The 17548-nt window shown below is 48.5% G+C and overlaps 1 protein-coding gene across 1 annotated transcript in view; it reads right to left on the reverse strand.

The window, feature by feature from the left end:
- JPH3 (junctophilin 3) overlaps positions 1-17548 on the reverse strand; it is an 80820-nt gene that overhangs the window by 48595 nt on the left and 14677 nt on the right. Inside the window, exon 2 of the mRNA XM_019742739.2 lies at positions 3139-3916. Within this exon, the coding sequence (XP_019598298.2) occupies positions 3139-3916 (778 nt within the window). The remainder of the gene's footprint in view (positions 1-3138; positions 3917-17548) is intronic.

The following is a 17548-nucleotide window of genomic DNA, read 5'->3' on the forward strand; positions in this document are numbered from 1 at the left end:
CGTGCCAGCCTCCTGGGATCTCCCCAGGAATGCAAATTCTCAGGTCCCACCCAGACGTGCTGCTGAATGAGAAGCTCTGGGAGTGGGCTCCAGCCATCTGCATTGTACACACCAGAAGAGGGTGCTGGAGGTACCTGAGAGTCACCTGGAAAGAGCTGAAGGGCTCAGCAGCCTAGGTGGCTTCCCAGGAAGGAACTCAGCATCTCGAGGTGGGAGCATAAGAAAGAGCACCCCAGGCAATTCCCACACACACAGGTGGGTGGGGAGGGGAGCTGGGAACCTGCTGCAGACCCTGTCCCAAGAGGTCTGAACCGCCCAGACTCTGAGAAGCGGTTCCAGGTGCTGCCTGAGGTCTCCCCTCCTCTTAGACACATTTTAAATGCTAGACTGTGCTTTTGAACGCTCCCATGACATAGGAGACCCACTTAGGAGGAGATGGAGGCCACAAGCGGGCTACATCCCCTGTCCCCGGCACTGCACAGGTCCAGGCTCTGCATCACCCCTCCCACAGCACCCGTCTCCGTGCGGTATGTGTAGTGTGTGTGTCTGAATGTGTGTGTGTGTGAATATGAAAGAGTGGTGCCTGTGTGTTATGAGTGCGTGTGCCACGTCAGTGAGTTGTGTGTGGGATACGTGTAAATGTGCGTGTGTACAGAGTGGGACACTTTGGTCAGCCAGTCCCCTTCTCACAAAGGGGCTGGACTCCAAAGCCCCAAATGTAGCAGGTATATGCAACCAGGAACCCACTTTACTGCTCCCTAAGCACCTGCCCAGGTGCCTGTCACACTTGTGACAGGACAATCCTCTTGGTCGCACACTGACCAGCCCCTCAGCCCTCCTTCCCTCCGTCCTCCCTCCATGTAGTAACACACTGACAGAGGCCCCCCCCCCCCCCCGGAGATTTGGACACACCAAAGCTGGCTGGCCAATGCCCCATGGGTCCCAGGCTGCCCAAACTTCTTTGTACCCCTCTTGCCCTCCTGGCCCTCTCCCAGTCCCTGCTTCTCATGGGTGAGCCCTCAAAAACCCCCACACTCTCCTCCCTACCCAGAGGGGCAGGGGTGCCCCAGGCATAGGATGGAACTGTCATCCCTTGGGTTCTCAGGCCTTCACAGCAGGCAAGTGCCATTATTCCTGTTTCACTCAGAAAGGTTGAAAACCTGCCTTCGTGGAGCGCCCTGGGCGCACTGACTGAGCTCTGCCCACACAACCGCTTTGGCTCCTTAATGGGAACCAGTGCCCCCCAATCTCTGTGGGATTTGTCAGAAAACTCCTCAGTCCTAAAAAGTTCACCTGGTCATTGAACTCTAAAACAAAGTCAGCTTCATGGAAGACCGTCCACTGAATCTTTGTGCTTCTGCCCCCCCCAGACCCTCAGCCCAGAACTAACCTGCAGGACAGATGGGAGCTGCCATGAGCACCCCAAATCTTTGACAACGCCATGCCCTGCCCTGTAATTGCTTCTTGTCCACTGAAGTCAACAAAACAACCAAACATAATACAAAAGGTAAAAAAAAAAAAAGCAAACATTGGATGGAAGGAAATATGCCAAAATGCCAGCAAGAGTCTCTGGTGACATATTAGACCAGACCTAATGTTGCTTTTCTCCGTTTACATTCTATTTTCCAATTTTTCTATATGGAGCAAGTATTACATTTATAATGGAAAAAATAACTATTGAACCTAATTTGATCTTAAAATACTAGGTGAGTAGTCATAACTGTGGCTCCTATTTATTTCCGTGCCTGAACATTTCTAGGGGAGCAGAGAGGGGGCGGACAGAGCAATTTTGGACCTCAGTGTTCAGGTATAGTAATGCCATTTTTCTTTGGGCTTCTTGGAATGGATTTTGTTTCCCTCTAAAACCTCAGATACTGTGAGTGGCAGATATTCTGCCAACAAACTGCAGCCACCATTTTTATTCTTTCACTGTGGCTCAAAGGTCACTGAAAACCAGAACCAAATGGGCTAAAATTTTAATTAAGTGACAAGGTTGGGAAGGCCTGAGCATAACTGGGCTGGAAGCTTTCCTGGAATAACTCCAGGCCTACCCCTGGCTGGGAATACAGAATCATCCAGAAAGATGCTGGGGCCTGTCGTCCTGGATGTGTCCTGCCTGGGCCGCCTGAATGACCCAAAGCTGTCCCCAGACCCCTGTCTCAAGCCCCAGGATTCTCAGGGAAGACCCTGAGGGCCCTACTCTGACCCACCAAAGCAGACAGATGGCGGAAGCTTCCAGTTAACTCAGTCAGGAATTGTTTCTTTAGAACCCAGGAGCATGGCTGCCTAGGGGGCACTTGGCTTTTAACACAGCAACTTCCTTCAACCTGCGGCAGGCATCTGCCACGTTCTGGCTGTCCAAAGCCTCCCACAGCCTAGCCTGGACCAGATCTGGGCTCAGACGCTTACCTCTGCAGCTCCCAGAGATTCAGACCCGGCATCCCCTTCTTGCAGCTCTGAAGCCCTCATCCCTGCACCAACACTACAGAGACCTCAAAATCCAACATGGTGCCCGCCAACGGTCAATTCCAGACCCACTGCTGAGGGCCCAGCAGCCCTGCTGACCCTAAACTCAGTAAGTCCTTTATCCCATTCAGAACAGCTGCTGGCCCACAGCACCAAAACTTGCACAAACACTTGCCCAGCGCCCACAGCTCATCTGTCAGGTTGGTGCCATCTCCCAGGCCGATGGACAATCTTGGCCACAGGCTGGGGTGGCCAGGGCAGCTTACACCCTCTTCCCACATCCCAGCAACGCTGGGCACTCCATGCCCACCTGGGAGTGTGGCCACAGTGGCATCACACCTTTGTCTTAAGCCAGCAGTTGTCTAATGCACTTTACTAGCAAAACAGCCCACTTTCTTTATCCGTTAATATTTTATGTTAAACACAGCATATAAAACAGACAAAAGCGGTACTTCTCTGTTTGAGGAGAGGCGGTAGCAGCCAGAACGTCCTCAGATGGACCCTTTCCTTGCCCTACCTCTGAGAACTTCTGAGGAACCCCAGGGTTCCACGGGGCATAGTTTGAGAAAGACCAGTGTAGGCCTCAAACTGGGTGTCACGATTGACCAGATCAGGCCTGGCTCAGCGCCCCAGACCACCTTGCCACCCCCGGCCCCGCCTTCATCCTCCTACCTGGAGGCCGCAATCTCCGCCTTCTGCTTAGCGATGGTGGCCGCCCGCTCGGCCGCCTCCACGGCCCGGTCCACCTTCTCGCGGATCTTGCTGGCGCGCAGCGGGATGAGGTTCTTGCGCTTGCCGCTCACGAGGATGTTCTGCTTGTACTTGCCCTCCTCCTTGGTCCCGTCGGGAAAGGTCATGCAGCCGTAGCCATGCCGCCGGTTGCTGGCCCACTCGCCCTCATACTTGAGCCCGTCGGAGCGCTGGCTCACGCCGAAGCCCGCGCGCTTGTCGTTCTTCCACTCGCCCACGTAGGTCTCGGTGGTGGTGGCGTCGATGTCGTCCTCGATGACCGACAACTCGGCCTCGCCCTCCCCCAGGCTGATGGTGGAGTGGATGTCGCTGGCCGTGGAGCTGACCGTGCTCATGCCAGCCTCGCTGCGGAACGAGCTCTGCTTGCTGCGCTGGCTGGCCAGGCTGCTCTTGGACTCCGACTTGCGCAGCTTCAGCCCGCTGAGCAGCGAGCGCCGGAACAGCCCCTTCTTCTTGTTCTTGAGGATCTCGGAGTCACTGTGGGCCACGAGCACGAAGCCCCCGCGGGACACGGCTGGGGAGCCGGCCACCGCCGGGGAGGCGTCGGGATGCAGGGCGGCGCCATTGGTGTGCTCACTGCGCAGAGAGTTGATGGACGTCCTCAGGGGCGAGCGGATGACTGCCGCCATGCCGTAGGGGACACTCTGTCGCACACCGTAGCCTTGGCGCATGCCACCGACCCACTGGCCCTGGTAGGTCCCTGCAGAGACAAAGGAGAGAGGGTCAGTTCCCAGGAGGGTGACAGAGAAGGGGCACCTTACATGGCACTCAGAGCCTCCATGGTCCTCTCTGTCTTGGGGCAACTCTGTGAGGTTAACAGTGAGGGAGACAGACCATGGTACATTTTTGTGCTTTATGTCACTGGTGGTTGTTTTTAAAGACACTTCCCTCCTGCCTCCCCCAGTTGAATTTTGTTCTCTCTCTTAGAAGTTGGGGAGGGGGAAGGGAGGCCTAAGAGTCTGGATGTACAGTCAGGACCACAGAGTCAAGAGTGAGTTGGAGAGTTCCCCCTGCACATGGGCAGAAGGCCAACCCAGCGAAGACCAAGGAGGGACGTAGTGAAGAAGAAAGAAGCACATCCTGGGTGAGTGGCAGCTATGGGAACACTTGGCTACAAACTGGGTGCTGAAGAGGCTGTCTTAGGAGGTAGAAAGTTCCACGTTGCTGGAGGTATCGAAAAAGAGTTTGGAAGAGCACTCGGTGGGAACACTTTAACTGCATTGGGACCTTAAGTGCTTGGGGACCTTAAGGCATTGAGATTGGCAGACCTGATACCCCCAAAAGAATCAAAAGCAAGTATTTGAAGAGATATTTGCACACTTGTGTTCATAGCAGCATTATTCACAACAGCCAACAGGTGGAAACAACCCAAGTTTCCATAGACGCGTAAATGGATTAACCAGATGGCGTCCATCCATACAATGGAATATTATTCAGCCCTGAAAAGGGAGGAAATGCTGGCATATGCTCCAACATGGAAGAACCTTGAGAACATTATCTGAGTGAAATAAGCCAGTCATAAAAGCGCTAGTGCTGTATGATGACATTTACATGACGTGTCTAGAATAGTTAAATTCATAAAGACAGAAAGTAGAAGGGTGATTGCCAGGGGTGGGGGGAGGGAGAAGTGGGGAGTTGTTTAATGGAAACAGTTTCTGTCTGAGGTGATGGAAGTTTTGAAAGTAGATAGAGGTGATGATGGCTGCCTAACATTGTGAATGTAATTAACGCCACTGAATTGTGCTCTTAAAAGGGGTTAAAATCGCCAATTTTATCATATCTATCTATATCTTAACATAATAAAATAAAAAGGCAAAAAATCAGCAAAACTGGGCTCATATTCTTGCTCTGCTTATAGGCTGTGTGACTTTAGGCAAGTTTCTTTCTCTCTTTTATTTATTTATTTTTTTAAGATTTTATTGGGGAAGGGGAACAGGATTTCATTGGGGAACAGTGTGTACTTCCAGGACTTTTCCAAGTCAAGTTGTTGTCCTTTCTATCTTAGTTGTGGAGGGTGCAACTCAGCTCCAGGTCCAGTTGCCACTGTTAGTTGCAGGAGACACAGCCCACCATCCCTTGCGGGAGTCGAACCAGCAACCTTGTGGTTGAGAGGATGCGCTCCAACCAACTGAGCCATCTGGGAGCTGAGTGGCAGCTCATTGACTTCATTCTAGTTGCGGAGGGCGCAGCTCACCAGCGCCTGTGGGAATCGAACTGGCAGCCCCGTTACCCAGCGCTCATGTTCTAACCAACTGAGCCATCCGTCCGCCCCTAGGCAAGTTTCTGGACCTCTCTGTCCCTCAGTTTCCTCATGTATAACAGAAGGAACCTAAAACTCTTCACACCATAGGTCGCTGTGAGAATTAAATGACCCTCAGCAAAGTGAGCATCCACCTGTATCTGTCCTTCGTGTTATTAGAGATATTAGCAGGCTTCAGCAAGACACCAAGGCGGGGACATTCCATCTGGTAAGGGCTTTAGGGTGAGAATGGGGGGAGGGGGTTCTGTCCCATTACTCTTCCAACTCACTGTCGCAGAGGCTGCACACCCGAGGTTCAGAGGCAAAGATTAGCTTGTTCTGAGCGACAGAGAAGGTGGAACTACGGTTCCAGGTCCGGGGTGCGGGCTTTCCCTCCCACTCTCCCTGAGCAACCATGTCCTGCCATCCTGGCCTTCCACAAAGCCACCCAGCCGTGTCCCTGAGGAGTTCAGTGACCAGGACAAACCACAGCCTCTCTGAGCCTGTTTCCAGTGAAGTGAGGGCAACCACTCAGTGACTTACTCCTGAATTCTGGGACTTTGCAGATCCTATGATGGATTAGCTGACACTGGGAAGGGTTAAAATGTGCACATAGGGCATACCCAGGGCCCAGACAAAGGTGACCAGCTAGGACAAAGGATCTGTAGAGCGAGGCCTCGTTTAAAAATATATACATCACTTCATGTCCTGAACAGGCAAATCCACAGAGACAGAAAGCAGACTGGTGGTTGCTGGGGCAGGGGGGAGGGGGAATGGGAGTGACTGCTAACGGGGATGGGGTCTCCCTTTGGGGTGATGAAAATGGTTTGGAACTAGATAGAGGTGATGGTTGCACTAAATACACTGAATTGCCACTGAATTGTTCACTTTCAAATGGTCAGTTTTACATTATGTGGATTTCATATTAGTTTTTCAAAACAGATGTAATGATTGGTAGCAGAGAAATGAATGGAAGCACAGTGAAAAAAAAATATATATAAATAATTTCAAATTCCCAAAATTACACAAAAGAAGAGCTGGTCAAGTTCTAAGGGGTTTTGAGAGTAGAATCAGGGATGGGCTTTAAAACAAACGCCTGTGGTCGACCAGGTCTTGCTGGGGTGACTAGTCTAGAGGTGCTGGAGCTCTGGGAGAGCAGAGCTCACAACCTGGGGGACCTCACTTCACTTCTCAGACCTCAGTTTAGTCCCCTGTGAAGTGGGCGTGATAACTGTACCCACCCGCTAGGTTCAAATTCTATAACATATGCACATAAAGTACTGAGCGTGACGGAGTGGCTAAGCCTTCCTTGCCCAGAGTTTGTAATCTTGTTGTATTTGTATTTTTGTCCCCAGTGGGAACACATCTCTGATTTCATAACTGACGTCAATAAGAAAATGGATTTCGATATACAGAAACACTCTCCAAATCAGCTCCGCTATGACTGGCCCGGGCAGCTCGGCCTCATGGCTACACAGCAAAGGGTGGTAAAGGGTAAGAGAGAATGCAGGCCAGCTCAGCAAGCAGGAGACAAGGAGACAGCCAGGAGCCAGGAGATGGTGCCTCCAAAAGGGAGGCTGTCGGGCTTTCACTCCCCACCCCCGCTGGGCCTCTTCTCTCACCAAAGTCCTTTCTTTTCTGTTTCTTTCTATCCCCACTCATCCCATCTCTCTCTCTCTCTCTCTCTCTCTCTCTCTCTCTCTCTCTCTCTCCCCCCTCCCTCTCTTTCCCTCTCCCTTTCTCTCTCTCATTGGGGTTGGTGGGGGACCCCATCACCCAGAACACCATCATGACCTGGACAGGAGATCTGAGTGGACTCAGGTGAGGAAATAAACCTCTCCAAATCTCGCCCATCAATGACAACTAGAATGATCCAGATAGTGGGGACGAGCAGATGAGTGAGACAGGACCACCAGTGGGTCTCACGCTTGAACAGAATCAGCATTCCCCATCAGGCATGTTAAAACCCAAGTTTCTGCACCAGTCGGGTGAGCATGGCCTGAGAATCGGCATTTCTAATAAGCTCTCAGGTGAGTCTGACGCTGTGCTCAGGGGACTGCCCTCTGAGGTTCACTAGACAGTCTCTCCAGGACGTGGCACAGCACCTGGTGGGCACCAGTGCTGTCTGGTTCAGGAAACACCTGGATCTGAATCTGAAAACCAGAGCCTCAGCCGGAGTGCAGCCTGGCTAGCTCGGTCCACACTGCTCAGCCAGCTAAGATCCAGCCTCAACCCCAGCTCCTGGCATCTTGGCAGTGTGGACAGTTGGCTCTTGCCAAGTTATATGCATCTCTCTAGGGCCCCACTTGTCTCACACACTCTTATTTTCCTCCTCTGTAGCCCCCACCCATCAGCTGAAGTCCTGAAGCCATCACGTCCCCAGAGAAGCAGCCTCATGGAAACACACAGCCTCACTATGTGCCAGAGTCCAGGGCTGGGACAGCACCAACTTGGAGACGCACAGCCAGATGAAATGGCCTCTGGCCTCTGTAGCAACAAGCCTAAGGCACGTGTCAGATTTGGCCACAAGAAGCCCATGTGGAACGGCGTCTCCCTGTGAGGGTAACGGACATGAGGAAGCACTGAGCAATACCTTTAACTAAGAAGTAGTTTTCCCAGAGTTTCTGGACACAAAAGGCCGAGTGTACTTCATTCAGAGTTAAAAAGACCACCACAGCAATTTCACAGCACAAGGGCCAACCCCAGAAAAATCCAAGCCCGGCAGAAGTCTGAAATGCCTGGTGAGGAAGCTACTGTTCCCCGAACATCCCTGAAGATAAGAGTCACCTGCTGTATTTGTATTTAAGAGAGAGAGAGATTGAGAGAGAGAGAGAGAGAGAGAGAGAGAGAGAGAGAGAGAGAGAAAGAGACATCCTCAGGCTCCAACTCTGACCTACTGAATCAGGATGGCCCGAGAGGACCAGGTAGTTTGTACATGTCGCAGCTCCTAGGTGATTCTTCTCGTGAGGGCATCCCCCGGGTATATTAGAGATGTGGAAAAGGAAGACCAGGAGGTGAAGCGAGTAATCCAAGGTCACCCAGGCTCATAGGCAGCAGAGCCAGGGTAGCAGCGTCACAGCACAGGTGGGCAGACTATGTTCTAGAACGTTCCCTCCTTTACACTGTATCCTGGACCTCTCTCTACATTTTCTACATCATTAATAATGGTTGCAACTAGTTCAACACGTGAAGTTCCACAATCATATAAATTACAAGCCAGGCCTGTCCTGCGGGAGACCTTCTGTTGTTCATTTTTGATAGCTAATCTTCGTACACCATGTTAAGTTATATCCTTAGGATAAATTCCTAGAATAAAATTGCTTGATCAAAAGGAATGCTTTTTTTTTTTTTTTTTTTTAAGGTTTTTGATAAATTGCCCTTGGAGAAAAGACCACATAAAAACTACCATTACCCCCACAGTGTCACCAAAACCAGAAAGTGTCTTTTTTTTTTTTTTAAGATTTTACTGGGGGAAGGGGAGCAGGACTTTATTGGGGAACAGTGTGTACTTCCAGGACTTTTTTCCAAGTCAACTTGTTGTCCTTTCAATCTTAGTTGTGGAGGGCGCAGCTCAGCTCCAGGTCCAGTTGCCATTTTTCTAGTTGCAGGGGGTGCAGTCCACCATCCATTGCGGGAGTCTAACCGGCAACCTTATGGTTGAGAGCCCGCGCTCCAACCAACAACTGAGCCATCCGGGAGGCAGCTCAGCTCAAGGTGCTGTGTTCAATCTTAGTTGCAGGGGGCACTGCCCACCATCCCTTGCGGGAGTCGAGGAATTGAACTGGCAACCTTGTGGTTGAGAGCCCACTGGCCCATGTGGGAATCGAACCGGCAGCCTTCGGAGTTAGGAGCACAGAGCTCTAACCGCCTGAGCCACCGGGCCGGCCCAGAAAGTGTCATTTTTAAAAATCTGTTTCAGCTGGGCTCTGAAGAAGTATGGCCACTGGACTTTGTTATGGGAGGAACTGTGTTCCTCCCACATCTCTATGGTGGGGTCCTACGCCAGAGCACCTTAGAATAGAACCGCAGTTGGAGACCATTTTAAAAGAGGTGATTAAAATCAGGTTGTTAGGTAGTGACACATGAAAAGATGCTTAGTTAGCGTCACTGATCCTGAGGGAATGCAAATCAAAACCACACAGAGTAACACCTCACACCCACTGGGGTGGCTACTATCAAAACAACAACCAACCAACCAACCAACCACACAAACAAACAAACAAACAAACAAAAGACAAAAAACAGCAAGTGCTGGGGAGGATGTGGAGAAACAAGAAACATGTGTCCCGTTGTGGGGAACATAAAACGGTGCAGCCACTGTGGAAAAGTCTGGCAGTTCCTCAAGAAAGTGAACATAGAATTACCATACGACACAGCAATCCCACTTCGGGTGCACACCCAAAAGAATTGAAAGCAGAGTCTCAAAGAGATATTTGCACACCTATGTTCATAGCAGCTTTATTTACAATAGCCAAGAGGTGCCAGCAACCCAAGTGTCCATGGACAGACAGATGGATAAGCAAAGTGTCTGTCCACACAATGGAGTATTACTCAGCCTTAAAAAGGAAGGAAATTCTGTAGCACACTACAATACGAATGAACTTCGAGGACATTATGCTAAGGAAAGTAAGCCAGATACAAAAGACAATTACTGTACGATTCCACTTACATGAGATACTGAGGGTAGGACAGAGAGTAGGAAGATGGTGCCAGGGGTTGGGGGGAGGGGAATAAGGAATTGTTTAATAGGCAGAGAGAGGGTGGCCATCTGTAAACCAAGGAGAGAGGCCTCAGAAGAACCCAATCCTGCCAGTATCTTGAACTGTGAGACAATAAATGTCTGTTGGTTAAGCCTCCAAATCGGCAATATTCTGCAATGGCAGCCCTAGCAAACTAATACAGGATTCTCAGTCTCTAGCCAGGTGAATTAACTATATAAATAAGAATCATACATTAGGAGGACAAACCAAGAGAAAGGATGAAAAGCCAGATTGCCGAGAACACATAAACAACACATTTTAAAAGAGAGCCTTCCTCCTTTCTACAGGACATAGGAAGAAAAGTTTCTGGAGAAATAGAACTAAACGATTGTGCCTTAGGGACACGAGGCAGAGAAGAGGGTGGGGTGAGGCAAGGACCAGACACAGAACTATTAGGAGGAAGTCCTTAGTTCTGAACAGAGACACTGCCCACTTCCCCAGCCAAATCCAGCCGGAATATTATGCTTGGTCAGGATGGGGAGAATTTCTCCTAAGAGTCCGAGTTGGTCCAGGAGTAAAGGCTGCCACACACAGAACTTCCAATCAGCTTTTGGTACCTTACTTTAATAAATGAACAGCTAAGGACATTTGGAGAAAGCCTCCAACAAGTAAGAGAGAGACCAAAACATACAAATAAATGAGGAAAAAAATTGGGGGGTGGGGTATTGTGAAACATGCAAAGTGTGAAAAAGACATCAAGGAAGTCAGAATTAAATCTTCAGATCAGAAACTGCATCCACAAAATGAGAATCAAATGAAATAAAATAGGAAAAGTCAGAAGAAAAGAAAGAGCTCCTGGAAATTAAAAGTATCATGGCTAAAATAATGTTGGTAAATCAGTTGGAAGAGAAATGCAAGAAAATCTTTCAAAAACCAGAACAAAAAGAAGAGGTGGGCAAAGTAGTGAGAAATAGTAAGAATATTAGAGTCATCCATGAGTCACCCTGAAGGCCCCACATCTATACATTAGGAGCTCCAGAGATCAATGAAGGAAAATTACCAAAGGTATAAAATACGGATGTGTCCTAGAATTGAACAATGTGAGTGTTCAGGCTGTAGGACTCATAGACACCTTGCACAATAAAGGAAAGAATGCCATACCAAGACACGACATTGTGAAATTTCAGAATTCCAATGAGCAAAGATCCCAAACACTTCCAGAGAAAAGGAGAAATAGACTACACATGAAGGACTGAGAATCAGAATGGCATGAGACTTCTCAACAGTAATATTGAAACCTAGAAGTCAGTGGGAAATTGACTCTCCCCCCCACTCCTGCCACCAGTTCTGAACAAAAATGATATTCAGTCTGGAATTCTGTACACAACCAATTTACCAATCAAGTAATCCAGCAACAAAAACTGTATCTTCCATGCATCTTTTCTCAGGAAGATACTGCAGGATGTGTTTCACCAAAATGAGGGAGTAAACCAAAACAAAGGAAGACACAGGGAGATCCAACAGGGAGAGGTGAAGGGAATTTCCAGGAAGCAGACAGGAGTTGGAGTGGGGGGATATAGACACACACACACACACACACACACACACACACACACACACACAGATACATATCTCTCTCTCTACCTATATAACTTCATGAAAACAACAAAGGAAAATATACAAACGTATAAACTATATATAATATGTATATGTATACATTATTTGTAGAGATTCTGGTGGGCTTGTTTGTGTGCAAAGCTACATTGTATTCGCCTGAGAATTTGGAAGGTGGAGAAAATTAACCAGTGATTTAAAGAGAACTATGCAATTGAAAAAATGAGGCAGTTACTAACTCAAGTTGTGAATGAAAAGCATGTGGAATCAGAGTGCATTGCCTGGCTCAACAGTAAGCAATACAGTCTTACAGTAGTGAAAAAACTGACTGTGGGGACAGAGTCCCAGAGAGCAGTTTCCAGGCTCTCGCCCTTACGTGGAAAGGTGCTCACTCGGGTAGTAAATGGCCATCAACTGTGATTGGATGGCCATCAGCTGTGGCTAGTTGGCCATCAGCTGTAACCAGTGAGCCATTGGCCACTAATGTAACTGCTGTGGCTACGCTAGCAGTAAATGGGGGCTAGCAAGAAGATGGTGGCTGAGCCTGCAAGAGCAGATTGCAGTTAGCATGGCGGATTGCAGCTAGCAAGTGGGGTTGGTTGGTTGGCAGAGAAGTAGACGGCAGGTTGCGGATAGTGTGGCTCCTGCTTCCTGTGTCTCCAACCCAGCCGCCAGCGAGAATATAGTGGTATGACTCCCCTATCTATGGCTCCGTGGGTGTTCCTTTTTGGCCTCACCACGTCCTGCATTCTTATGTGGGGAGCAGGACCAGAGACCCTGCATGACACCCTGCATGACACTATGGATTTAACAACAACAAAAAGTGTGACATAACAATACTGGAATGGTTAGGGAAGGGAAGAGGAAGATGGTTCCAGAGGACTGAAAAATCTTAATCTACCATAGTAGGAAGTCAATCAATAATGACTCAAAGAAAGCAGTTAAGTTCATATATGTAGCAACTTGGAGGTAAGTCTCTGAAGACTCAGCCGAATGAGTTCAAAGCTGTAGCACTGGGCAGACGGAGGGGGCCAGGGTCCGGCTGATTTTCGTTCTAAGCACTATTTTGTTTTCAGCACTAATTGATGTCAAACTAGGGGGCACATACTTTCTGATACAGATTACAAATTTTACAGAGGGATGGGAGGGAAGGCACCTTTACGAGAAAATTCTTACAGTAGTGATATTATCCTTTTTTTTTCCAGCTGTGGAAACCAAGGTTCAGGGAGGAGCTGTGACTCCTGGGGTTGGGGATCTGAACTGGGGCACCCATGCAAAGTCCTGCTCCTCACAGAGGACCCTGGCGGTGAGTTCCCAGCCCATGTATTTTGAAGGCTGGTGGGGAAAGCCAGAAAGAGGGGGCAGAAGTGGCAGGTGCGTTGTTTCCTGGGGGTTGGGATACAGAGTGGAGAAGCTTCCTTGGGAAGGCCTCAGATACATGCAGAATTGGGGCAGGAAAGTGACCATGAGAGGCCACAAGCATCTCAGGCAGATGACAGTGGTGGCTGTTGCTACTCTACGCCATGGTTCTCCTGGCACCATCAGTATCACCTGGGAACTTGTTGAAATGCAGATTCTCGGGCTCACCCAAGCCCACTGACACTCTGGGGATGGGCTGACAACCAGAGATGCAACACTCCCTCCAGGTGACCTTGATGCCCTTCAAGGTCAAGAACCCAGGTACTCTCATTAGAATCACCTGAGGAACTTTGAAAAATAATCACTGATGTCAGGTCTGCCCAGAGTCACAGATTCAGTGGGCGAGAGGTGAGGCCTGGGCGGCAAAGGGTTTCTTTGTTTAATTATTTTTTTTCAGTTACAGTTGACATCCAGTGTTATTTTATATTAGTTTCAGGTGTGCAGCACAGTGGTTAGACATTTGTATAATTTATGCAGTCATTCCCCCCCCATTAGCCTAGTATCCACCTGGCTCTATACATAGTTGTTACAATATCACTGACTATATTCTCTGTGCTGTACTTTACATCCCCGTGACTATTTTGTAACTACCAATTTGTATTTCTTAAACTTTTCACCTTTTTCTCCTACCCCCAACCCTCCTCCCATCCAGCAACCATCTATAAGTCTGTTTCTGTTTGTTCATTTATTTTGTTGTTTAGATTCTACATATAAGTGGGGACATACAGATAGCCAACACACATATGAAAAGATGCTCAATGTTACTAACCATCAGAGAAATGCAAGTTAAAACCACAATGAGACATCACCTCACTCTTGTCAGAATGGCCATCATCAATAAATCAACAAACAACTGTTGGCGAGGATGTGGAGAAAAGGGAACCCTTGTGCATTGTTGGTGGGATTGCAAATTGGTGCAGCCGCTCTGGAAAACAGTATGGAGGTTCCTCAAAAAATTAAAAATAGAACTACCTTATGACCCAGCAATTCCACTTCTGGATATTTATTTGAAGAAATCGAAATCACTAATTCGAAAAGATATACGTACCCCTATGTTCATTGCAGCATTATTTACAATAGCCAAGATATGGAAGCCCCCTATGTGCCCACCAATAGATGACTGGATAAAGAAGTGGCACACATATACAATAGAATATTACTTGCCCGTAAAAAAAAAAAAAAAAAGAAAAAGAAATCTTACCATTTGTGACAACATGGATGGACCTAGAGGGTACTGTGCTAAGTGAAGTAAGTCACGGAGGGTTTTAAAAGCTCCCAGGTAACTCTTATTTCAGAACCAACACTCATTTTCTCTTTTATATTGTTTTTTGAGGACCAGAGAGCTAGTGGCTGAAAAGCTGCCTGTGGGTCTAGCTTCCATCTTCACTTCAGACAGTAGCCTCCATCTCACATTCTCCCAGGAAACCCACCCTACCAGCCCTCTTTTCTTACAACGGCTTGGGGCCCAGCCTTTGGGCACATGATTCATATTAAGGTAGGTGATTCGTGGTATGATTTATGAGCCACCATTGCAGGAAAAGACACACATCCACCCACAACCACACACAGTGGCTCCAAACCTCCCCAAGGCTGTCTCTGGGCCCTACGGAGACCTCCACAGGCCTCTTTTTCTGGAGTGCTGGGCCAGATGACCCCAAAGAGTGAGGTGGGGTGGGGGCTGAGGCCTTTGTGTGGGGCTCCTATTCCAGAGGGACCGGCAGAGGAAGTGAGGGGTATGGGCAGGACACCCACTAGACCCTTTGGGTTCAAGTCCAGCTCCCCCATCAACTGTGAGGCTGGGTGACTGACTTACTCTCAGTGTCCACATTTGTACATCGTGATGATGGTTTGTAACCTGCAAGGCTGCGGCGAGACTGTGGCTGGACCTAAGAACCTGGAGGAGCCTGCCAAGAGTGAGAGCTGGGTTCCTGTGTGCTCTTTTATCCTCAGGGAGGCCCCAGATGACTGTTATATCCTCATGGAAGTCCCCCCAGGTGCCAGCCATCGCCTTATGGAGGTCCTCCAGAATCTGTCCCCTCTGAGAAACATGAGATAGGGTTGGAGGCCAGCTTGTCCTGCAATGTCCTTTGCAGTGACTTCTGATGTAGACAGCTCCATCACTGGTCACCTTTGAACTTCCTCAAGCAAACCCCCAGCCGCTCCCCCCCTCCACCAAGCCATAGCTTCCTGCAGCACTGGGATAACACCCCCTACTCTAAATGCCTGTTTATTCTCCTAACCAATATCTACTAAGTACCTACTGTGTGCCAGGGGCTCACAAGACACATATTTGAGATTTTAGAGGAACAGAGACATTCCGTGAATACCACCACTACAAAGAAAACTAAAGCTGGGCTTGGGATGGAGGGAGAAGGGGGGCAAGAATGTGGTCAGGACCACCTGCGTAGATGACACTAAGTGGTTCCTGCACCCAGCAGACTGTATGTTCAGCAAATCACAGCTATCGCCATCCCATTTGGCTTTTCTCCAAGCACAGACTTCACCATATCCAGGAATAACCCCCCCTGGGGGGGCGACTGGTAAGGACTTCCTAGATTCCAGAAACCTCTTTAAAAAAAAAAAGCTGAATGGGAATGTAAAATGGTGCACATACTTTGGGAAACAGTCTGGCAGTTCATCAAACAGTTAAACATAGAATGACCATATGCCCCAGCAAATCCACTCCTAGGTGTCTACCCAATAGATATGAAAACACACATCTACACAAAAACATGTACACGAGTGTTCACAGCAGCATTGCCATAAGAGCCAAAAGAGGGAAACAACCAAAACGTCCACCATTGAATGACTGGACAAACCAAGCGTGGGCTATCCACACACTGGAATATTAGTCAGTCTTAAAAAGGAATGATGCACGGACGTATGACAGGTGGATGAACCTCAAAAACATTATGGTGAGTGAGAGAAGCCAGTCACAAAAGACCACATATCATATGATTCCATTTATAGGAAATGTCCAGAAGAGGCAAATCCATAGAGACAGAAAGCAGATTAGCGGTTGCCATGGCTGGGGGAGGGGAGACAGGGAAATGATAGTGAGGTATAGGGTTTCCTTCTGAGGTGAGGAAAATGTTCTAAAATCGACTGTGGTGGTGCCTGCACAACTCTGTGAATATACTAGAAACCATTGAATTGTATGTACACTTTAAACGGGTGAATTCTATGGTATGGGAACTATATCTTAATAAAGCTATTAAAAATAAAGCCGTGGGTTAGTAGAGACTTCTCTGCAATCTGAGCAAAGAGCGGTCTGGGCGTCAGGCAGCTCCAGCCTTCCTCTGCCCCAGGGAGGGGCACAGAGGTCTCTGCTCTCTCCTGATAAGACATCACAGCTGCCCCATCCATTCTCCACTTCCTGCTAATGCCAAAAGCCTGGGTTTAATGACAACCCCCGCTTGGCCCAGGTCCTTCAGGGCCCCTTTCACAGGATAAGGATTTCCCAGAAAGCTTTGCTCAGCAAACCAGGGGGCTCCCATAGCTGGGGTGTGGTTCCAAGCGACGCCCCAAACCTCCACAGAACATGCCTGAAATCTGCCCAGAGGTCCCCAGTGGCCTACCCTGTTTCCCCGAAAATAAGACTTAGCCAATCAGCTCTAATGCATCTTTTGAGCAAAAATTAATATAAAACCCGGTTTTGTATTATATTATATTATACCTGGTATTACTATATTATATTATATTACACCCAGTATTACATTATATTATATTATACCCAGTATTATATTATATTATACCTGGTATTATATTATGTTATATTATATTAGACCTGGTCTTATATTATTTTATGTTATATAAGACCTGGTCTTATAGTAAAATAAGACTGGATCTTATATTAATTTTTGCTCCAAAAGACACATTAGGGCTGATTGTCTGGCTAGGTCTTATTTTCGGGGAAACATGTATTTGGAGGAGACGGCTGGGTCAGGATTCCCCACAGGACAGAGGTGGAATGTCCAATTTCAGAGGTGACATTTGCTCCTGAGGGTGGGGTTTGTGCAGGGGTCCCCAACTTGGGATGTGCAGACTCCCAGTGGGGGGGCATGGTTATAATCAGGGGTCACGGGGAGAGAAATTAACCCTTCTTTTTCACTAACCTCTACCTGAGATATGGCAGCAAAGCACAGTGGTGTCCGGCAAACCTGTGATTTTTGTCATTGATAGAAACGGCACGTCCCATGAGAGTAACTGCAAACATGCTGGGATAGTGTTACACCCAGACCTGCCCCGGCTGGAGCAGGGCCGGAGAACTCAGGATGAACTTCCCACCCACCTGCTGGATGCCAGAGCAGCCAGCCAAGGGTGGACAGGGCCAAGGACACACGGCCCCGTGCCCACCTCT

Source organism: Rhinolophus sinicus, linkage group LG11 (genome assembly GCF_036562045.2).
Source record: "Rhinolophus sinicus isolate RSC01 linkage group LG11, ASM3656204v1, whole genome shotgun sequence".
Classification (NCBI taxonomy): domain Eukaryota; kingdom Metazoa; phylum Chordata; class Mammalia; order Chiroptera; family Rhinolophidae; genus Rhinolophus; species Rhinolophus sinicus.